This window comes from Cricetulus griseus, chromosome 2 (genome assembly GCF_003668045.3).
Source record: "Cricetulus griseus strain 17A/GY chromosome 2, alternate assembly CriGri-PICRH-1.0, whole genome shotgun sequence".
Taxonomy (NCBI): domain Eukaryota; kingdom Metazoa; phylum Chordata; class Mammalia; order Rodentia; family Cricetidae; genus Cricetulus; species Cricetulus griseus.
The window spans coordinates 438617368-438633736 of NC_048595.1; the positions used below are offsets into that span (position 1 = coordinate 438617368).

General features: G+C 45.4%; 1 protein-coding gene across 4 annotated transcripts in view; it reads left to right on the top strand.

The window, feature by feature from the left end:
- The window catches only part of Dis3l2 (DIS3 like 3'-5' exoribonuclease 2), a 306233-nt gene that overhangs the window by 238455 nt on the left and 51409 nt on the right, over window positions 1–16369 (top strand). For all 4 annotated transcript variants that reach the window (XM_035441100.1, XM_027397459.2, XM_035441098.1 and 1 more), the window contains one exon: window positions 8151–8384. In XM_035441100.1, coding sequence (XP_035296991.1) covers window positions 8151–8384 — 234 coding nt within the window. The remainder of the gene's footprint in view (window positions 1–8150; window positions 8385–16369) is intronic.

The following is a 16369-nucleotide window of genomic DNA, read 5'->3' on the forward strand; positions in this document are numbered from 1 at the left end:
TGGCACTCAAAGGCCTGCAAGAGTCCATGAACCATATTATTATATTATCAAGCAAACTAAAACAAAGCAGGTATGAATCTGATGAAAGAAAAAAATGTACAGGGAAAATAGTGAGACTTTGTGTTTATGTAAACACGGGAGCACATTGATGCAGTGAGTTCTAACAGTTCTGAGACAGCTGCAGCTTGGGCTTCATCATGAGTTCTAAGTCAGGGCTACATAACAAGACCCGGCCTCAAAATAAATAAGTAGACAGACAGACAGAGAGAGAGAGCAAAAAGATAGTGTTAGAATGATATATACTTTGGGCTGGAGAGATAGCTCAGAGGTTAAGAGCACCGACTGCTCTTCCAGAGATCCTGAGTTCAATTCCCAGCAACCACATGGTAACTCACAACCATCCGTTGTGAGACCTGGTGCCCTCTTCTGGTGTGCAGATATACATGGAAGCAGAATGTTGTATACATAATAAATAAATAAATAAATAAATAAATAAATCTTAAAAATGATATATACTTTAATTAGAAAAATTTTAACTATAGATAATGTAAGAAAAATATCACAATAAACCCCCAACCCCGAATCTGTATCCCAGATTCGGTACTGTCAAGACTTCATTCTCTATTAAGACTACAGTGTTTTAACTGGGTGGCAGTGGTGCACGCCTTTAATTCCAGCACTTGGGAGTCAGATACAGGCAGTTCTCTGTGAGTTTGAGGCTAGCCTGGTCTACAGAGTGAGTTCCAGGACAGGTTTCAAAGCTACAGAGAAACCCTGTCTCAAAAAAAAAAAAAGAAAAGAAAAAGAAAAAAAGAAAGAAAAAGAAAAGAAAAGAAAAGAAAAAAAAGACTACAATATTTTAAAACAAACCACAGACACATCATTTCACTCATGTGTGTATTGATATATGACTAAAAATCTGGGCATTTTCTTATGTAACCACAATGTCCTCAGCATACCTAACGATGAATGCTGGTGTCAGGATGCCATCCAAACCTAGTCCCTAATACATTTCCTTGGTTCTCTCCAATTGATTGGTCCAGATTTGGATCAAATAATGTTACACACATTACATTTGGTTTTTATAGCTTTTAACTATCTGGTAAAAAGTTCCTTTTCAAGATCTAAGAGGCAGATATTATCTGAACTACAGAGAGGGAGCTGTGAATACAGTGTACCAGCAGCCATACTCTGATGGACATGGGAGCAAGCTTGGGGGACAGTGAATGGGAAAAAACAGAAGGGAATGAAATAGAAGGCCAGTAGTGGTTGTATTTGGATAGTAAAACTGTGAGTAATTTCTTTCTATTTTCTAATGTTTTTTAAATGTGAGTAACTTCTGTATTTTTATAAATATTTTTAAAATGTATAACTAAATAGAAAATAAAAGTAACTTGAGTCAAGGAAAGAACACTGTCTGAATTATGCTGCCAGTGGCAGAACTGAGAAATTAGAGCTGCCTGATCTAATGCCTTGCTAGAATATGGGGGTTCATAAAAAAAAAAAAAACACTAGAAAAATGTAAACTCTGACACTCACCAGTCTTTGGAGTTTCTTTTGGAAGCATCTATGGAATCCAGGTCTTCTGCTAGATGCGGGCTAGAAGGCAGGTGTAAGAGAAGCACAGGTCTAGAGGGTGCTGGGCCTCCCTCCAAACCACACCAGATAGGAAGTATGAGGGTTGGATTGTGTACAGAGTTGTAGGGCAAGGCCCACTAACCACATTCTTTATTCTGTGGTTACCCAAATACCCTCCCCAGACCCAGAGACCACATGAGAGGTAAATCAGTTGGTAAACCCAGGGATGTGGTGACATCTCTCACCCACAGTCAAGATGCCCATAATGAAAGGTTCAATAACACATTCCGGGCCTAAGGACTCCAGTCCAAGATACTGCAGAGGAAAGCCTGAGCTAAGCCTGAGACCAGATGGGAAGTTAGGGTGCCATGGATAGCCCCTCTCAAGAACCCAGGCAAATGAAGAGGAGCAAGTTCAAAGCCCGTGTGTCTGAAGCCCCAGACTGAGTTTGCAGGTTGTGGGGAGCTTCTTTTGGTGTAGAGGACTAAGATAGAGGAGCTGGTGCAGGGCCAGCAGCACTGGGCCACACTGCTGTGTGGCCACCAGTCTTTCCTGGTGCTGACGTAGACAAAGGCTGCATTCTTCCCCAGGCTGTTGCAGTACCCTGCTTTCTAAGGCAGTATGATCTGCTGTCAGAAGGGTGCCCCAGCGTTTGTTTACATATGGATACTTTCAGCACCCACAAGGAAATCTCTGCTTTCATTAAGCCAGCGTTGGTGACACTCCCCTTCCCTTCAGTATTCCTCTCTGCCTTTCCCCATCCTTCCCTGCTCTGCATTCCCTTAAAATGTCCCATTGCAACCTGAACAAAAAGCCCTTGTTTTCTGAACTATTCATGGCCATCCTCTCAGCCCTTAGCTCTCTAGCCCCTCCACACCAGCTACATTGAGCAAGTCCAGGCTGTTCTCCCTTTGTGGCTGTGCCTCTCTTTAGTCCTCTTTCTCTTAGCATGGTGACTACCTTAGTTGCAGCCCACATTGTCTTAATCTGGGAACTTTTCATCTGTTTCCCACTGGAAGCTGAATCTGACTCCTGATAAGCCCCCAAAGTCCAATACCTGAGGCATGACTTACAGAGATCAGCCCTCTCCCCACATGGCCATCTGTCACCCACCCCAAGGCCCTCAATCTTCGATCTTGCTACTGAGGGGTTCATTGAGCTTAACAGGGAATTGTTACACTGAGACTCCATACATGCTTCTGCCCCCTCCTTGAAGACCCTTTCTCTCAGTTCTGCCAGAAAGAAACTTGTTTATCCCTTGTGATCCAGCTAAAATGCCATTTCTTCCAGGATCAAGTTGAGGGCCTCATGCTGAAACCCAAGCCTTGGGACATTCTTAGTAGTTACTCGTTCACTTAGTATATATTGCATGATATTTGTTGTTCTCACACACCATACAAGTTATTGAAGATCACAGATTAAATCCCCATGAAAAAAGAAACCATTCTCTCCTAGTGGTAGATGTGTTTATTCTCTTTTCCCTACCTGTATGTCCTACAGTGGAGGCACCTTGCAACTTAAAGGTAAAAATCATTTGGGGTTTTTTATTTTATTTTTTTTAATAAGCAGATGAGAGCTATTGGAGTGTATCTGTAGGCTAAGTGAAAGATAAACAGACAAGATGAGGAAGAAGTGACATTTTTGGAGCCTGGTTAAGAAGGTAGTGGTAGTTTCAGAACTCACAGCCTATGTGGAAGATGAGCTCCCACAGGACAAGGACCACCATCTCTCCTCCCTTGAGGGGATGGGTTCACTAGATCATGGGAAGGTGCTTAAATGAGGTCCCTGTTGAGACTCCCCAGTGGTGAATGTCGTCTGCCCTGTACTTCAGGGCCATGTCTACTCCTCCTCTTTTCCTGCCACACTCTTAAGCACACACCTGAGTTTTACTTCTCCCCTGTAGTTCAATGCCCTCTACCCAGAAAGTGCTTAGAAACTATTTCACCATGATTTTCACATCTGTTTCTAGTGTTCTGTTTATGCCAGCTGCCTAGTTAGAAAGTATATCCTCAGCAGCCTCTCCAGCCCTGTGGAGTTGCATGCTGAGAGTTGAGCAGTGTCTCAGGCAGCCCTGCCCTGCTTCCTCACAACCCTGCCCTGTGGACTTTCATGCCTTGTCACTGGCCTGCTGGATACCACCACTGAAAACCCTTAAAAGCAACGGTTGTGTTCTCCCTGTGGTTCATAGCAAGCTCCTGGAGCAAGGCTCAAATGGTGCCATGTAGTTTAGGGCTTCTGCTAGAAGCAGTGCTGGGTGCTGTGTTTCATGCCAAGGTACCCTACTAGATACCTTGCTTGAGCTGCTCCAGGAGGATAATAGCTTCTCAGACTGGTTCTGAGAATCAGAGAAGGTCCCCAGAATCTCTCTCCTTAGTCATTACCAGGGGCAGAGCCTAGCTGTTTTATTTCAGACCTGCAGCAACACATCGTGGGGGGGGGGGCAAGGGAGGGGTGGAAGGAACTGTTGTGTTCCATATCCTTCATCTCCCAGTTTCTTGCTGAAGGCCCCAGCCAACTAGATGGTACTAGATTCACTGAGTAGAAAGTATCTGTGTTTCCTGGGTCAAGATTTCCTCCCCTGCTTCCTACATTCTCCTTCCTTGCTTCCTCCTTCTCCTCTTCCAGGTTCCTTCCTATGCAGCGACGAGTCCCAGAGCTGAGCCTTTAAAGATTCCTCCTTGCCAATCGTCAGGAGAAGGAAACACTTTGAAGGTTACACCTGCTCAAGTGCCTTCACCCACAGAAACAAAATTCCTGTCTCCTAGCCACACTAGAGCAGCCAGAGTTTCTTTCCCTCTAGTATAGTGGTTCTTAACCCTCCTAATGCTATAACCCTTTAATTCAGTTCCTCCTGTTGTGGTGACCCCTAACCATAAAAATTATTTCATTGCTATTTCATAACTGTAATTTTGCCCCTGTTATGATATTTACAATTGTAATATTTACATTACAATTGTATGATATTTACAATTGTAATGTAAATATCTGATATGCAGGATATCTGGTATGTGACCTCCCCTTTAAGGGAATGAAGACCCATAGGTTGAGAACCGCTGTTCTAGTATGTGTATGTGGCAAAGACTTGGTTTCCTCTGCCTCCTTGCTTTAGTTTAGAAGTTCACATACCTGCCAACACATGGAGATGGGAAAGGACCTAATGATCTTTCTGGACTGGAAGACAAGCCAGAAGAGTGCTGGGATTGTGTAGTTAACTCCAGCTTTGTTTCTATGCAAGTTCTAGCCTGTAAACAAACTGACTTAGAACCCAAAAAGGCCTGCAGACTTGCAACCAGCCCTGTGCTGCCAAGCTTCTGGGGCACAGTCCTTAGCAGGCTCTGTCCTGTCCCCATCACACAGCGAGAGCAAGCCTGTGGGATAAATGGAGCTGCTGCTGCTGGGGTGGTAGCCTTGTTACAATTTCATTCTACCCCGCTGTGTTTCCCCTGTTATAAGAAGAAATCTGAGCCTCATTCCATCACTGCAGGACTCAATTGAGGGAGGACCTAATGAAGGAGCCCCTGCCACCCCCGCTCACCCTGAAGCCACCCCACAGTTTTGGCCAATTGGTCACCAGACCTTTCTGTAAAGAGCCAGCCTTCCTCCCATCGAGCACTCCCTGCTCTTTGCTGTCCCGAAGCCTCTCTGCTTTCTGCCCAGGTCTTTTCTAGACACTTTCCTCTTGGCACCTTTGACTTGCCTTTTGGCCATGCTGGCCAGGATGGCCTTGCCAAGGCTGTAAGAAGCAGTGGCAATCAGCTCCACCTGCTCCAGGCACCACCACTCCAGGCAACCTGCTTTGGTTCCAATCAGGAAAGTGTTTCTACATATCAGGCTTTTGAACTCAGTGTTCTCTATGTGGAAACCCAGAGATGCAGAAGTCATTTCACATCTAGTTATTTACAATTTTAAATTAGCTCCATTAATAGTTTTTTAAACCAAAGGCATCTTAATGAGGTGCTGATATTTTCCTAAAGGTTTCTCCATGCCTTTATCTATAAACTGTAGAAATGAATATGTATTTGAGGTGTATTTTGTTTCTATGTTATGATCTTTAGCTAAAATAAACATATATATATGCTTGTGTGGTGTGTGTGTGTGTGTGTGTGTGTGTGTGTGTGTGTGTGTTCACTAGGTCTTTTATTCTGAATCTTTAGGTATAGACCTAAGAGTTTTTGTGATTCTTGAGAATTTCCCACCTGTTTGCCCAGCTATAAAATTGACTGTAGAATGCCCCCTCCCACAGACATGTCAGAGTGATGCTCAAAGGCAGTGGGCCTGAGGCTGGGGCCCACAGTATTGTGCTGTTTAAGTCTTACAAGTATCAGATGTAGGTATGGAGGGTTTACCTCCTTAGACAATGTATTTCCTGGTCACATGCCTTCAGTCTGCAGTGGCACTGTGTTTAAGCTGACATTCTGAAGAGTGGCACCCCATGGTGTAGGCAAGATGAAGAAGGGAGTGGCCTGAATCCTGTAGTTATGCAAAAGAGGCAGGGCACAATCTCCTTAGGGGTTTTGTTCATGTGTTTCCTCCTCCTCTTTTTTTCCCCTACCTTTTCCATGAAAAGCCCTTTGTCTTCTGCTGCTGGCCCTGGTCATGGACTGGGTGTTGATGTGAGTACAGTTTTCAAACTGGAAATTAATGAGGTGTTCTGTCAAGAGAGTCCTGCCTTCTGTCCCATGTAGCTGGCTGCTCCCACATTTCCTCCATGTGGGTCTTTGCTGCATTCTCTGTGGGCAGCTGCCCCTGGCTGGCATCCTTCTATTGGCTTTCCCCAGAGGTACTTTCAAGGCTGCTTTTCCAAGGATGGGAACTATTCTAGTGCAGGTCAGCTGTGCCTCACACAAGTCCTGAGCCATGGTAAAGGCAGGCAGTTCGCAAAGGCTCTCCTTCATATGCTTGTAAAGAAGGCTGGCACAAAATTTCAGGGATGCAGGAATGAAATAGGGAAGTCAAGAAAAAGGCACTGAGGTCAAAGTTTGGTAGTGTCCATGTGGGTGGTGGAGAAAGGATATCTGTCTTGACCAAGAAGGAAACAAGGGGACAGAAGTGCCCATTAGGCAACATCAGGCACTTAAAATAATAGTGTACTGCTAGTGGGCTTGTGCACAAGCTTTGGTGGGTGATAATAGGCATGTAATATGCTTTAAGAACTCCTTAGAGTTACACATGGCTGCTAGTCAGGGCTCAACAAACAGAGGGTACCAAGCAAGCCACAGATGTGTAGAGCCAGGACACATGGGCTTCCAGGAAGAAGGGCATCTAAGAACTTTGTGCATAAAGACTTACAATGTTCAGAGCATTTGTTAGATTTTAAAGCAGTTCTTATGTGACAACAGATGCTCCTTTCACTGTACGGTGCTTATCCTCACTTGGGCATCATCTACTAGGGAGGAGGAGACAGGCTGCAAGAAGCCATATGCCAAGACCTGCGTGTGGGAAGGATGAGAAGGGTTGCACAGAATGTAATTTGCCACCACCTGTCAGCAGGCTGAAACAGGCTGCCTAACACACATGTACACATGGCCGAGAGGGCACGTGGGGGACCACGACAGACCGACTAGTTTTAGAAGGAAACTTTGAGACCACAAGAATGAAGAGGTCACAACCCTACCCCTCTAGAAGAGACTGGGGTTCCATTCAGGAAATGTGGGTGTGCTCAGGGCTCATTCTGGGTGGCCTGGATGGCTTCTTGTAGAGGCCTTTAGCTGCATCTGCCTGCAGACTGCTTGCCAGCCCCTGGGACTGGCTCTGTAGCTGCCCTTGCCGCATACAGACCTCATGAGTGCTGGATGTGAAGCCCGCTTGCCATAGTAGAAGGTAGGAACTCATCAAGCCCCTTGTAGTTTGCAATCGGGATAGTTCTTGGAGTAATCTGGAAAGTACAGTGTTAGAACTTTTGAAGAAAAATTGAAGTCTGATATTACAGATTCCAGACTCCTTATAAAGATCTTTGCTCTAACTGAATAAAAAATGTGATCAGTAGCTGCTATTCTCCAGGTGCCCATGTTGTCATTTTTAAAAAGCTGCAGTTCTTCCGTTCAGGGAGCGTGAGTGATCCTAACGCTCACTGCACCTATCCAGAATGGAAGCTGTCCTTAGTAGAGATTCCTTGGTGTGTGGACAGCTCCTGGTTTCCTCTTGCTTTCTGTAAACCATCAGCCAGCCCTCAGAGTCCCATCTGTCATGTCTTAGGCTTCTCATTTTCTCTTCCCTGCTTGTGACATTGATGACCACTCATTCAAACTAATAGAAACACTTGCTATGGGCCCTTCAGTGCAAGTCTTCCATGTGGCCTTACTTTGTTCCCTGGGGAGGTGCATAGACCTCGGCTGTCTGTTGAATTCTGCCAAGGCCGGGTAGTCTAAACTGCCTGAGGGCAGCACTTCTGTGTCTGATTCATTCTTGTGATACCAGTCAGAGCACACAGTCAGTGCTCCATTTAGCTCGCGCGCGTGCGTGCGCGCGCGCGCGCGCGCGTGCGTGCGTGCGTGCGTGCGTGCGTGCGTGCGTGCGTGTGTGTGTGTGTGTGTGTGTGTGAATGGTTAAGCACAGTCAGTCTGTCTTTGCAGATCCTTGAGGAGTGGTTTGGCCGCACTGTCATCCGTTCCTGCACCAAGCTGAGCTATGACCATGCCCAGAGCATGATCGAAAATCCAACTGAGAAGCTTCCCGAGGAAGAGCTGCCCCCCGTTTCCCCTGAGCACAGCAGTGAGGAGGTGCACCAAGCCGTCCTGAACCTGCACAGCATCGCAAAGCAGCTTCGCCAGCAGCGCTTTGTGGATGGTGCACTCCGTTTAGATCAGGTCAGTGAATCTTTTTTGTTTAGTGCAATCTTGAGTTTGCCTTGTGCCCAACGCCCATGGATCAGAGGCAGCCTGGTGGTCTCTTTCTCTCTACCTGTTTTCCCTGTCGGTCCACCATACCATGGTAAGGTGAGTCATGGCAAGATGGTATCTGTGCAGGTAGTTCTGTGACTCCCAGCTGCTTTTACCTGGAAAGCCTGCACCCAGGATTGAACTCTCACTTGTTAAATGACATTGCTGTAACAGGTGCCTGGGAAAACAAAGGAGGAAGGACTTATTTTTGGTTTATGGTTTCAGAGGAACTTGGAACTTGGCTCTGTTGTTTCTGGCCGACAGTGACAGAGAATGACATGTGAGAAGCATGTGGCCCAGTGGAGTCACTTGTCTCATGGCAGCCAATAAGCAGAGAGAGATAGAGAGACAGACAGACATGTGAAGGGGCCAGAGACAAGATATACTTTCCACGGCACACCCCCAATGATATCAGTGAATCTAAGAGCTGGTTCTTGGAGATGATAAACAAGATTAACAGACCCTTGGTCCAACTAGCCGAAAGAAATAAAGAGGACCCAAATTGACAGAATCAGAAATAAACAGGGAAACATTACCACAGACACCAAAGAAATTCAGAGTTTCATAAGGGAATACTTTAAAAACCTGTACTCCATTAAGTTGGAAAATCTAAAAGAAATGGATGAGTTTCTACATTCAGCCAAAACCACCAAAATTAAACCAAAAAGAAGTCAACAACCTAAACAGACCCATAACAAATGAGGAGATTGAAATAGTAATAAAAAGCCTTCCAGCTAAAAAGAAAAGTCCAGGGCCAGATGGATTCACAGCAAAATTTACCAGACTTTCAAAGAAGATCTTCAGCCAGTCCTACTTAAATGATTCAAAAAGAAAGAAAGAAAGAAAGAAAGAAAGAAAGAAAGAAAGAAAGAAAGAAAGAAAGGAAGGAAGAAAGAGAAGGAGCACTCCCAGATTTCCTTTCTGAAGCCTGTGGTCTCTTTAGTCACCAGTTGTGTCCCCTCAAAGGCTTCTTCCTCTACTCCCTGCTTTGCACTTGGTATTCCTGAGGATGGAGCCCGCCTTCCTGTCATCTCCATCAACAGCTGCTCCCTGATTCTAAGTGTCTAGGTTGCCACTAATGATGCCAGATTCTCTGTCCCTGGCTCTGACCTCCCTCCCTAGCTGTCTAACCTTGCCGCCTGCCTTCGTAACTGCCTAAGTCCCCTCTGCATCTCACCATTGCTCACTCACCTGCCTTCTGCGTAGAGTGATGCTGAGTGCCCACAACATGGTTCACATGCTTCCTGGTGTCCTCTTCTCCCTCTGATCTACTGGGGCATTATATGTGTGTGCTCCTAGACCTGGGTGTGCCACTTGCACAGACTATTGTATTTATGCTTTGGCTAAATATTACACAGACTGATCAAATACAAGTTTCAAAAGAAAGCTGTTTATTGGGGCTGGAGAGATGGCTCAGTGGTTAAGAGCACTGACTGCTTTTCCAGAGGATCTGCGTTCAATTCCCAGCAACCACATGACAGTTCACAACTGTCTGTAACTCCAGTTCCAGGGGATCTGATACCCTCACACAAACGTACATGCAAGCAAAATACCAGTGCATATAAATTAAGAATAAATAAATCATTAAAAATTTTAAAAAGAATTAAAGCTGTTTGTTTTTATGTTTTGGAAAGACTTGGATGAGATAAATCATGAGAATTTCTCTTCTTTAGGTAAGACAGCTGTATAGGGAGCTGGGAAATCCTAAAACTCAGGAGGCATCTGGATTGAAATCACTTTACAAATGAATTGTGGGGCTTAGGAAGGTCTTCATAAAATGAATTGAGTTTAATTTCCTTTAAAAAGACTAGAAATCTATGGTGTTGGCACCTGTAATCCCAGCACACTGGAGACTAAGACAGGAAAATTCAAGGCCACATGAGATGAATGTCAAGACCTTGTGGCAAAAAAAAGAAGAAAGGGAGGGATAGAGAGAGAAAAGAAATGAAAAAAAGTTTAGTTTTCTCTCACTCTGTAGCTCAAGCTGGACTTGAACTCATGGCTGGCCTCCTGCCTCACTTTTCAAATAGTGGGATTGCAGGTGTGAGCCACTATACCAGGAACCGGCGTTTGTGTTTTAAAGCCTTACCCTTTTCAAAAATGGTAAAAAATGGTAAAAAAAAAAAAAAAGTGTACATTTATGTGAATTAAGTTATAAGACAAAATGTTAAGTTGTATATTTTGTGTGCCTCTTCTGCATGATTTCCTTATTTACTTGACTTTTACAGTGACAAATAACTGCTATCCAAGCCTAGCAAATGAGAGGGTTTCTGAAGTACCATTTTGAGATGTTTCCCCATCTCAACAAATTCATATAACAAATTCAGCTGGATTAAATAGTCTGTGAACTGGAGAAAAACAAAGGCAACCTCAGCTCCTTCCCATTAGAAGAGGTGTGGTCATCAGGGGTATGACCATGGGTTATTGATGGAGGATAAGCTGTTGGCATGTCTGAGAATCAGAATTTTATTGCTTTAAATATCTATATCTCAGTAGCTCTCTTCACTCATAAATTAGAAGGCCAATGTCCCCACAGGTAAATGAGTTGCTTATTGCCAGACATCCAACTAGCTCTTTGTTTGGTTTTCCTCCATTTATTACACCATGCTGACATCAGAGAAAAAAGTTTGCCTTTAAAGTGATGGAGGGAAACACCCTCAAAACCTAATTAGGTTCCAGTTAATTAAGGGTTGAAAATAATGAATTTGTATCCTTGGAGTTGATTCCTTAGTTCTCCAGAAAACAAGTCTATAGACCCCCACATTAGATGGAGACATCCGTCTTTGCAGCCAAGACACTGGTGAGACCATTTATAAATCAGCTAAATGGCTTTTTTCAGAAGCCACTGCATTTGTTCTCCTGTCCCATTTGCCTTCTTTGCCCTCACAAGCCCATTTTTCCTGGGTGCCTTTTCAGAGGCCTGCTGTTTGGAGTTCTCTGAAGCTTTGTCTGCCATAGTTCTCTGTGTCCATGTTTTGAGTGGCAGTCTTAAACAAAACACATCCTTTTATGTCAGGAGTAATTAGAGATCAGTTTCAGCCAATCCAGAGTCTTTGCCTTTCAGGAAATCAGTTTGTTGATGACCCTGAGAGTGAGTGAGGGTGGAGGATGAGGCACTAATATGTTGCCTTTTGTAGAGTCAGGGACATAGGCTAGATAAGTGCAGAAAGGCAGAGCAACTTGGCCATGGTGTGTTTGCAATCAGCCCCTTAGACCTCAGCTGCTGGCCCCTTCCATCTGAGACAGAGCTTCAGCCCTAGCCTAGCTGCCTGGCTCCAGGCCCTTGGGGCAACTTCTAACAACCTGGAGTGCTGGCCCAGGCTGGGAAGCATATAGAGTGCTGCTTTGAGGCAGAATAACTCTCAGTGGCGCTCACTAGAGCTGGCCCCTGATTTTAACAAAGTTCTCTTCCAAGAGGTGATTCTCCTTTGTGAATCTCCAAGACCACCTTGTGATTTTTGGGCAGCTGAGTTGAATAATAATGCTTCTGCATGGCTTGTCTCCAAATCCACATTTTCTGCTGCCAACGTAGTTCAACGACTTGATATAGATGGCTGCTTTATTTTAATTATTTTTTACAGTATATGTCTCTCCTGCATCTTAAAAGGGGCTCCAGTTATGGGGCCAAGACTTATATGTGTCTGAAATAAAATAGCAGTGGTTTCTAATATCCACACCCTGTGGATGGAGTGTGATGCAAGGGGTGCTGTCAGAGGGCTTCTATTCCTCACTGACACAAGGTCTGCCCTCAGTATCTGCTGTCTGGGAGGAAGATAAGAAGTGCCTGGTTTGGGTGCACATGAGACCCTGAGTCCCCTTTGGGGTTCTGGCTTAACTATTGCTTTCAGAAAGGGTATGTGGTATCAAATGGATCTCCAGTACTAAGACATACTTGAAGTACTAGCTGATGGCAGGAAAACTCCACCACTGCTTTCCGAAGCTCTCTTCACCTGTTTCTTTTCAGTCAGGTTAAGGCTTCTATTAGAAACAAGGCAAAGACTTGTACACAAGGTCAGCCAGGTCCCCCAGCAGGGCAGTTAGAACTGTGACTCTCTGATCCAGAGGGCCTTGGAAATGAAGTGAAGGAGACCAGGGGTAAATTCCTTCAAAGTAAAGGAGCCTTTACTAAGTTCTCAGCTCTGTCATCCGTGAAACCTGCTTGACACAGTTTTGAGGCCCAAACTCCAGGCAGTTTCTTTATAAAGGTCCCCTTACTAATGGAAGTCAGTCACTTTTGAATACCCTGGAACTCAAACTGTGGGATGCTGTTATGCTTGACCCTAACCTAGCCTAGCCTTTCAATCAGCACTGGCAGGATTTCCCAGGAAGGGACAGATAGTAAATGACATGAGCTGATGGTCCATATGGTCTGTCTCTGTGCCTCAGTCCTGCCTGGTAGTGTGACAGTGCCTAGTGCTCCAAATGGATGAAGGTGGTTGACATGCAATAAAATTTGAAGGTCACTGAGATTTGGATTTCATATCACTGTCATGGGCCACAAAATATTATTCTTCATGTGATTATTTTTCAACCATTTAAAAATCTAAAAAATCCTTTGCTCCTGGCCCACACAAAGCAGGTTTGCCTGTGGTCCAGACATCACTGACCCCTGCTTAACTGACCAGCAAGCTTTTCAGCCCGATTACCCAGTGAGCCTTTAGCAGCTCATTACCACATCCCCAGGAAGCCAGGATAGGTAATGGAGAACAGTTGGGCTAAGTGAGTTCTCAGGATGGTTCCATGCAATTAAGTAAATTATTCTTTTGATTAGTACCATGCTTAGCGGATCCAGTTGGAGGCTGGAAGTAAAGAGTGACTGACTCCCTTTAGCACCAGTTCTTTTGCCCTCCTTAAGGTCCAATCTCTTTAACCAGTGTGAAGCCAAAGAGCAGCACTCTCCTTCCTCCTCTGCAGGGCCCTAAGGGTCAGGGCAGCCCTCCCCTCGCCTCCCCTGCCCTCTGAAGGCAGGGACCTCTCCAGGAAGAGCAGGTAGTGAAGAAGCTGGGTAGTTTCTCTCCCTGCGCCTGCCTGTTCCTTCTCTCCACTATAGCTGCATTCTCGCTGGGTGCTGTTCAGGGTTGTAAAGGGTGACTACTGTATGCAGGTGAAAAGGATGGGCACACCCTCTGGCTTTTCTTTAGACTGAGTGCCCATGTCATACTAAAACACAAGACAGGCCATGACCCAGGCTCTGTGTTTTGGGTTTTTTTGTTGTTTGTTTCATTCAGAGTTCTTCACTCATCATAGCTTTAGAGATCTGTTTGGGGGAGCCTAGTGTGCGGTAGGTGCTGGCAATGTAAGATGAGTAAGGAGAAGTTTCAGTTACAGGGAGGGAGGCAGCAAACCACTAAACGATAAGAAGCTCCGAGAGAGACCCCCACCCAGAGTGCAGAGCTGGAGGGGTGGTTGGAAGTACTTGCTGAACTTAAGATTGGGGAGTGACTCCTGTCCCAAATTCAAGTGCTTAGAATCATGAAGAATCCTGAGAATCCTGAAGAAACCCATGTGCCTGCAGTGTACTGAGAGCGTGTGTCGTCTCTGGTTTTTAAAGGGCAGCATCTGTAACTTGGGTCTGTCTGTGCCTTTCACTTCCTGTTTGTAGTAGTTCACAGGAGTCATTTATATTGGCCTGATGTGAATAATTATAAGGCCAGCCAACAATTTAGACTAAAGAAAATCACTCCATTATTTATGACCCCCTCCCAAAAGAATGGCTCTACGTCTCTTTAAGGTAGTAACAGGTAGTTCAGTGGGCTTCTGCTGTTTTCAGGGTTTCCATTTAAATGTTGACAGCTGTGGCTTCACTATTTTTCTACTTTCCCATTTACTACTTTCATAACATTCATAAAAGCACACTTTTCATTGAGATGGTCCATTTCCATTTGTAGATCCAGCTCTATGCTACTCAGCACCTGAATTCTCATGAATGCCAGACAGAGTGGGGAGCTGCATCCTCCCCCACAGAGAACAGAGACACAGCATCCAGGGACGGAGTCTGGGACCCTTTCCTTTTAGAGTGACAGATCAGCTTAGTTACTGTGCATTAATTTCATATGGAATTATAGAAAACAGTCATATTTCTGCATCCCAAGGCATGAGCAAGAAGTAACCTTGAAACTTGACCTAGTTATATATAACTAATTGCAGCCATTTACTTGAGCTGATCACTGTCTGTGGCTTGTTAACTAGTGTATAAAAACTGGTGCACATCCTTCCTTGTCAGGTGAACTCCTTGGGCAGCTTGTTATTACCACCTGCACTCTCCCTGCGTTCACTCTTCCCATGGCATGGCACAGTTATCTCCTACACTTCTCAAAACTTCAGCAAATCCTCTTTGCCTTGGAAGTTGTTATGGATACAGACTCACACATGACCACCAGCCCTTGCTGGATGGATAGAATGCCTTTGAGTTCTCTCTAATGGCAGGGATATTGCTCAGAACTCTGGGAAGGAGCTGTAGTCTGTGGAAAACAGACTTCCCACCCTAAGACTGCACATGGAATAGAGGAGAGCATGTGGACTTAGCAGAGACACATGACAAAAGCAGAGAGGACTGAGGGGATCTCAAACCCAGTGGGGGCTGATGGGATAAAGGCAACCTGATCAGTAAAGCTGTGCCCACTGATGGGTGTGAGGAAGAGCCCAAGGCCATTCTTCCTCCTCTGAGCGCTGAACCAGTAGCAACTGGACAGACGCATGTGTCACACTGAGATAAGAATGTCTCCATCTACCCCCGGGACAGTTTAGATGAAAGGAGGCAAAATGTAGCCAGAGATGGAGCCAAGCCCTCTGTCAGAATCCTTGGAACTCATCCCTGCTCCCCCACCCCTGGTATTACCTTGACTGCTGGGTGTACTGAAGCCTGAAGCTGGAGCTTCTGCACTTGGTCAGCAAGCAGGCCTGTGCTGAGCCTCAGCAGAGCTGAAGTCTGCTTTCTAAGCAGAGAGCAAACTTGGCTCCTAGCCCTTCTCTAGAAGCTTTTGCTTGCCTTCTGGTTCTTTCTACATGCCGATGTCCAGCCTCATTTCTTCCAGGCAAAAAAAACATTGCTTCATGTCTGTTGCTATAGCCTCTGGGTTCACCTCTCTCTGGACCTGAAGAACCTAAAGACTGGAATCCTCTGCTTGTTCCAGGTGGGGTTGGGCCAGCCACTCCTCTCTCTCTTAGGGTGTCCCTAACATCACATGCCTGTTTTTGTTTCATTGTCCAATTGCCTTGTCATCTTCCATCTATACCCCTGTCCCCTCCACTAAGACTTGAGTTCCTACAGGGCAAGGACCACATGGTGTTCATCTTTGTATCCCCAGTCCCTGAACAGTGCTGCTTTTTAACACGCCACTTGTTCTGGGTCTCTAGAAAGTACTATGCATGCTGGTCTTTTTAAGTAAGGTGCGGCTAGCTACAGTAGGGAGAATGGAAACCAAGGCCATAGAGCAGAGGTGTGTTTGCATAAGAGAGTTACTAGGCAGTGTGAACCAGGGCTACCTTCCCCTGTATGAATATTTGGCTGAGTATTTGGTTCTTTGCCAGGGCATCCAGCATGTAGGACAAGATGTAGTTAGGACTTTCTCCGGTGAAGCTGCCTTTACAGGTGTGAAGTGTCAGAAAGCTTCAGTACCCTTGAGATTGTCGGTACTTCAGAGGTGTCAAGAGTATTTTGGGGTTCCCTTTCAGATTGGGATGTTCCTGCTGGTGGTGTCAGAAAGGTTCACCAGGAAGGCAGGGACCTCCCAAGGTTCCACCAGAGAAGAGAGATGTTGGCCTGGAAAGACAAAAGGTACCAGATCCATACCTGCCTCCAGAAGACTCTGAATGAGCTGCCAGCAGCTGCTCCTCTCAACCCTGGGATGGGGAGGGAACAAGTTGGATAGGAATGGCAGTCTCCAGTCTCTGCAAGATCCTGAGAGGAGCTC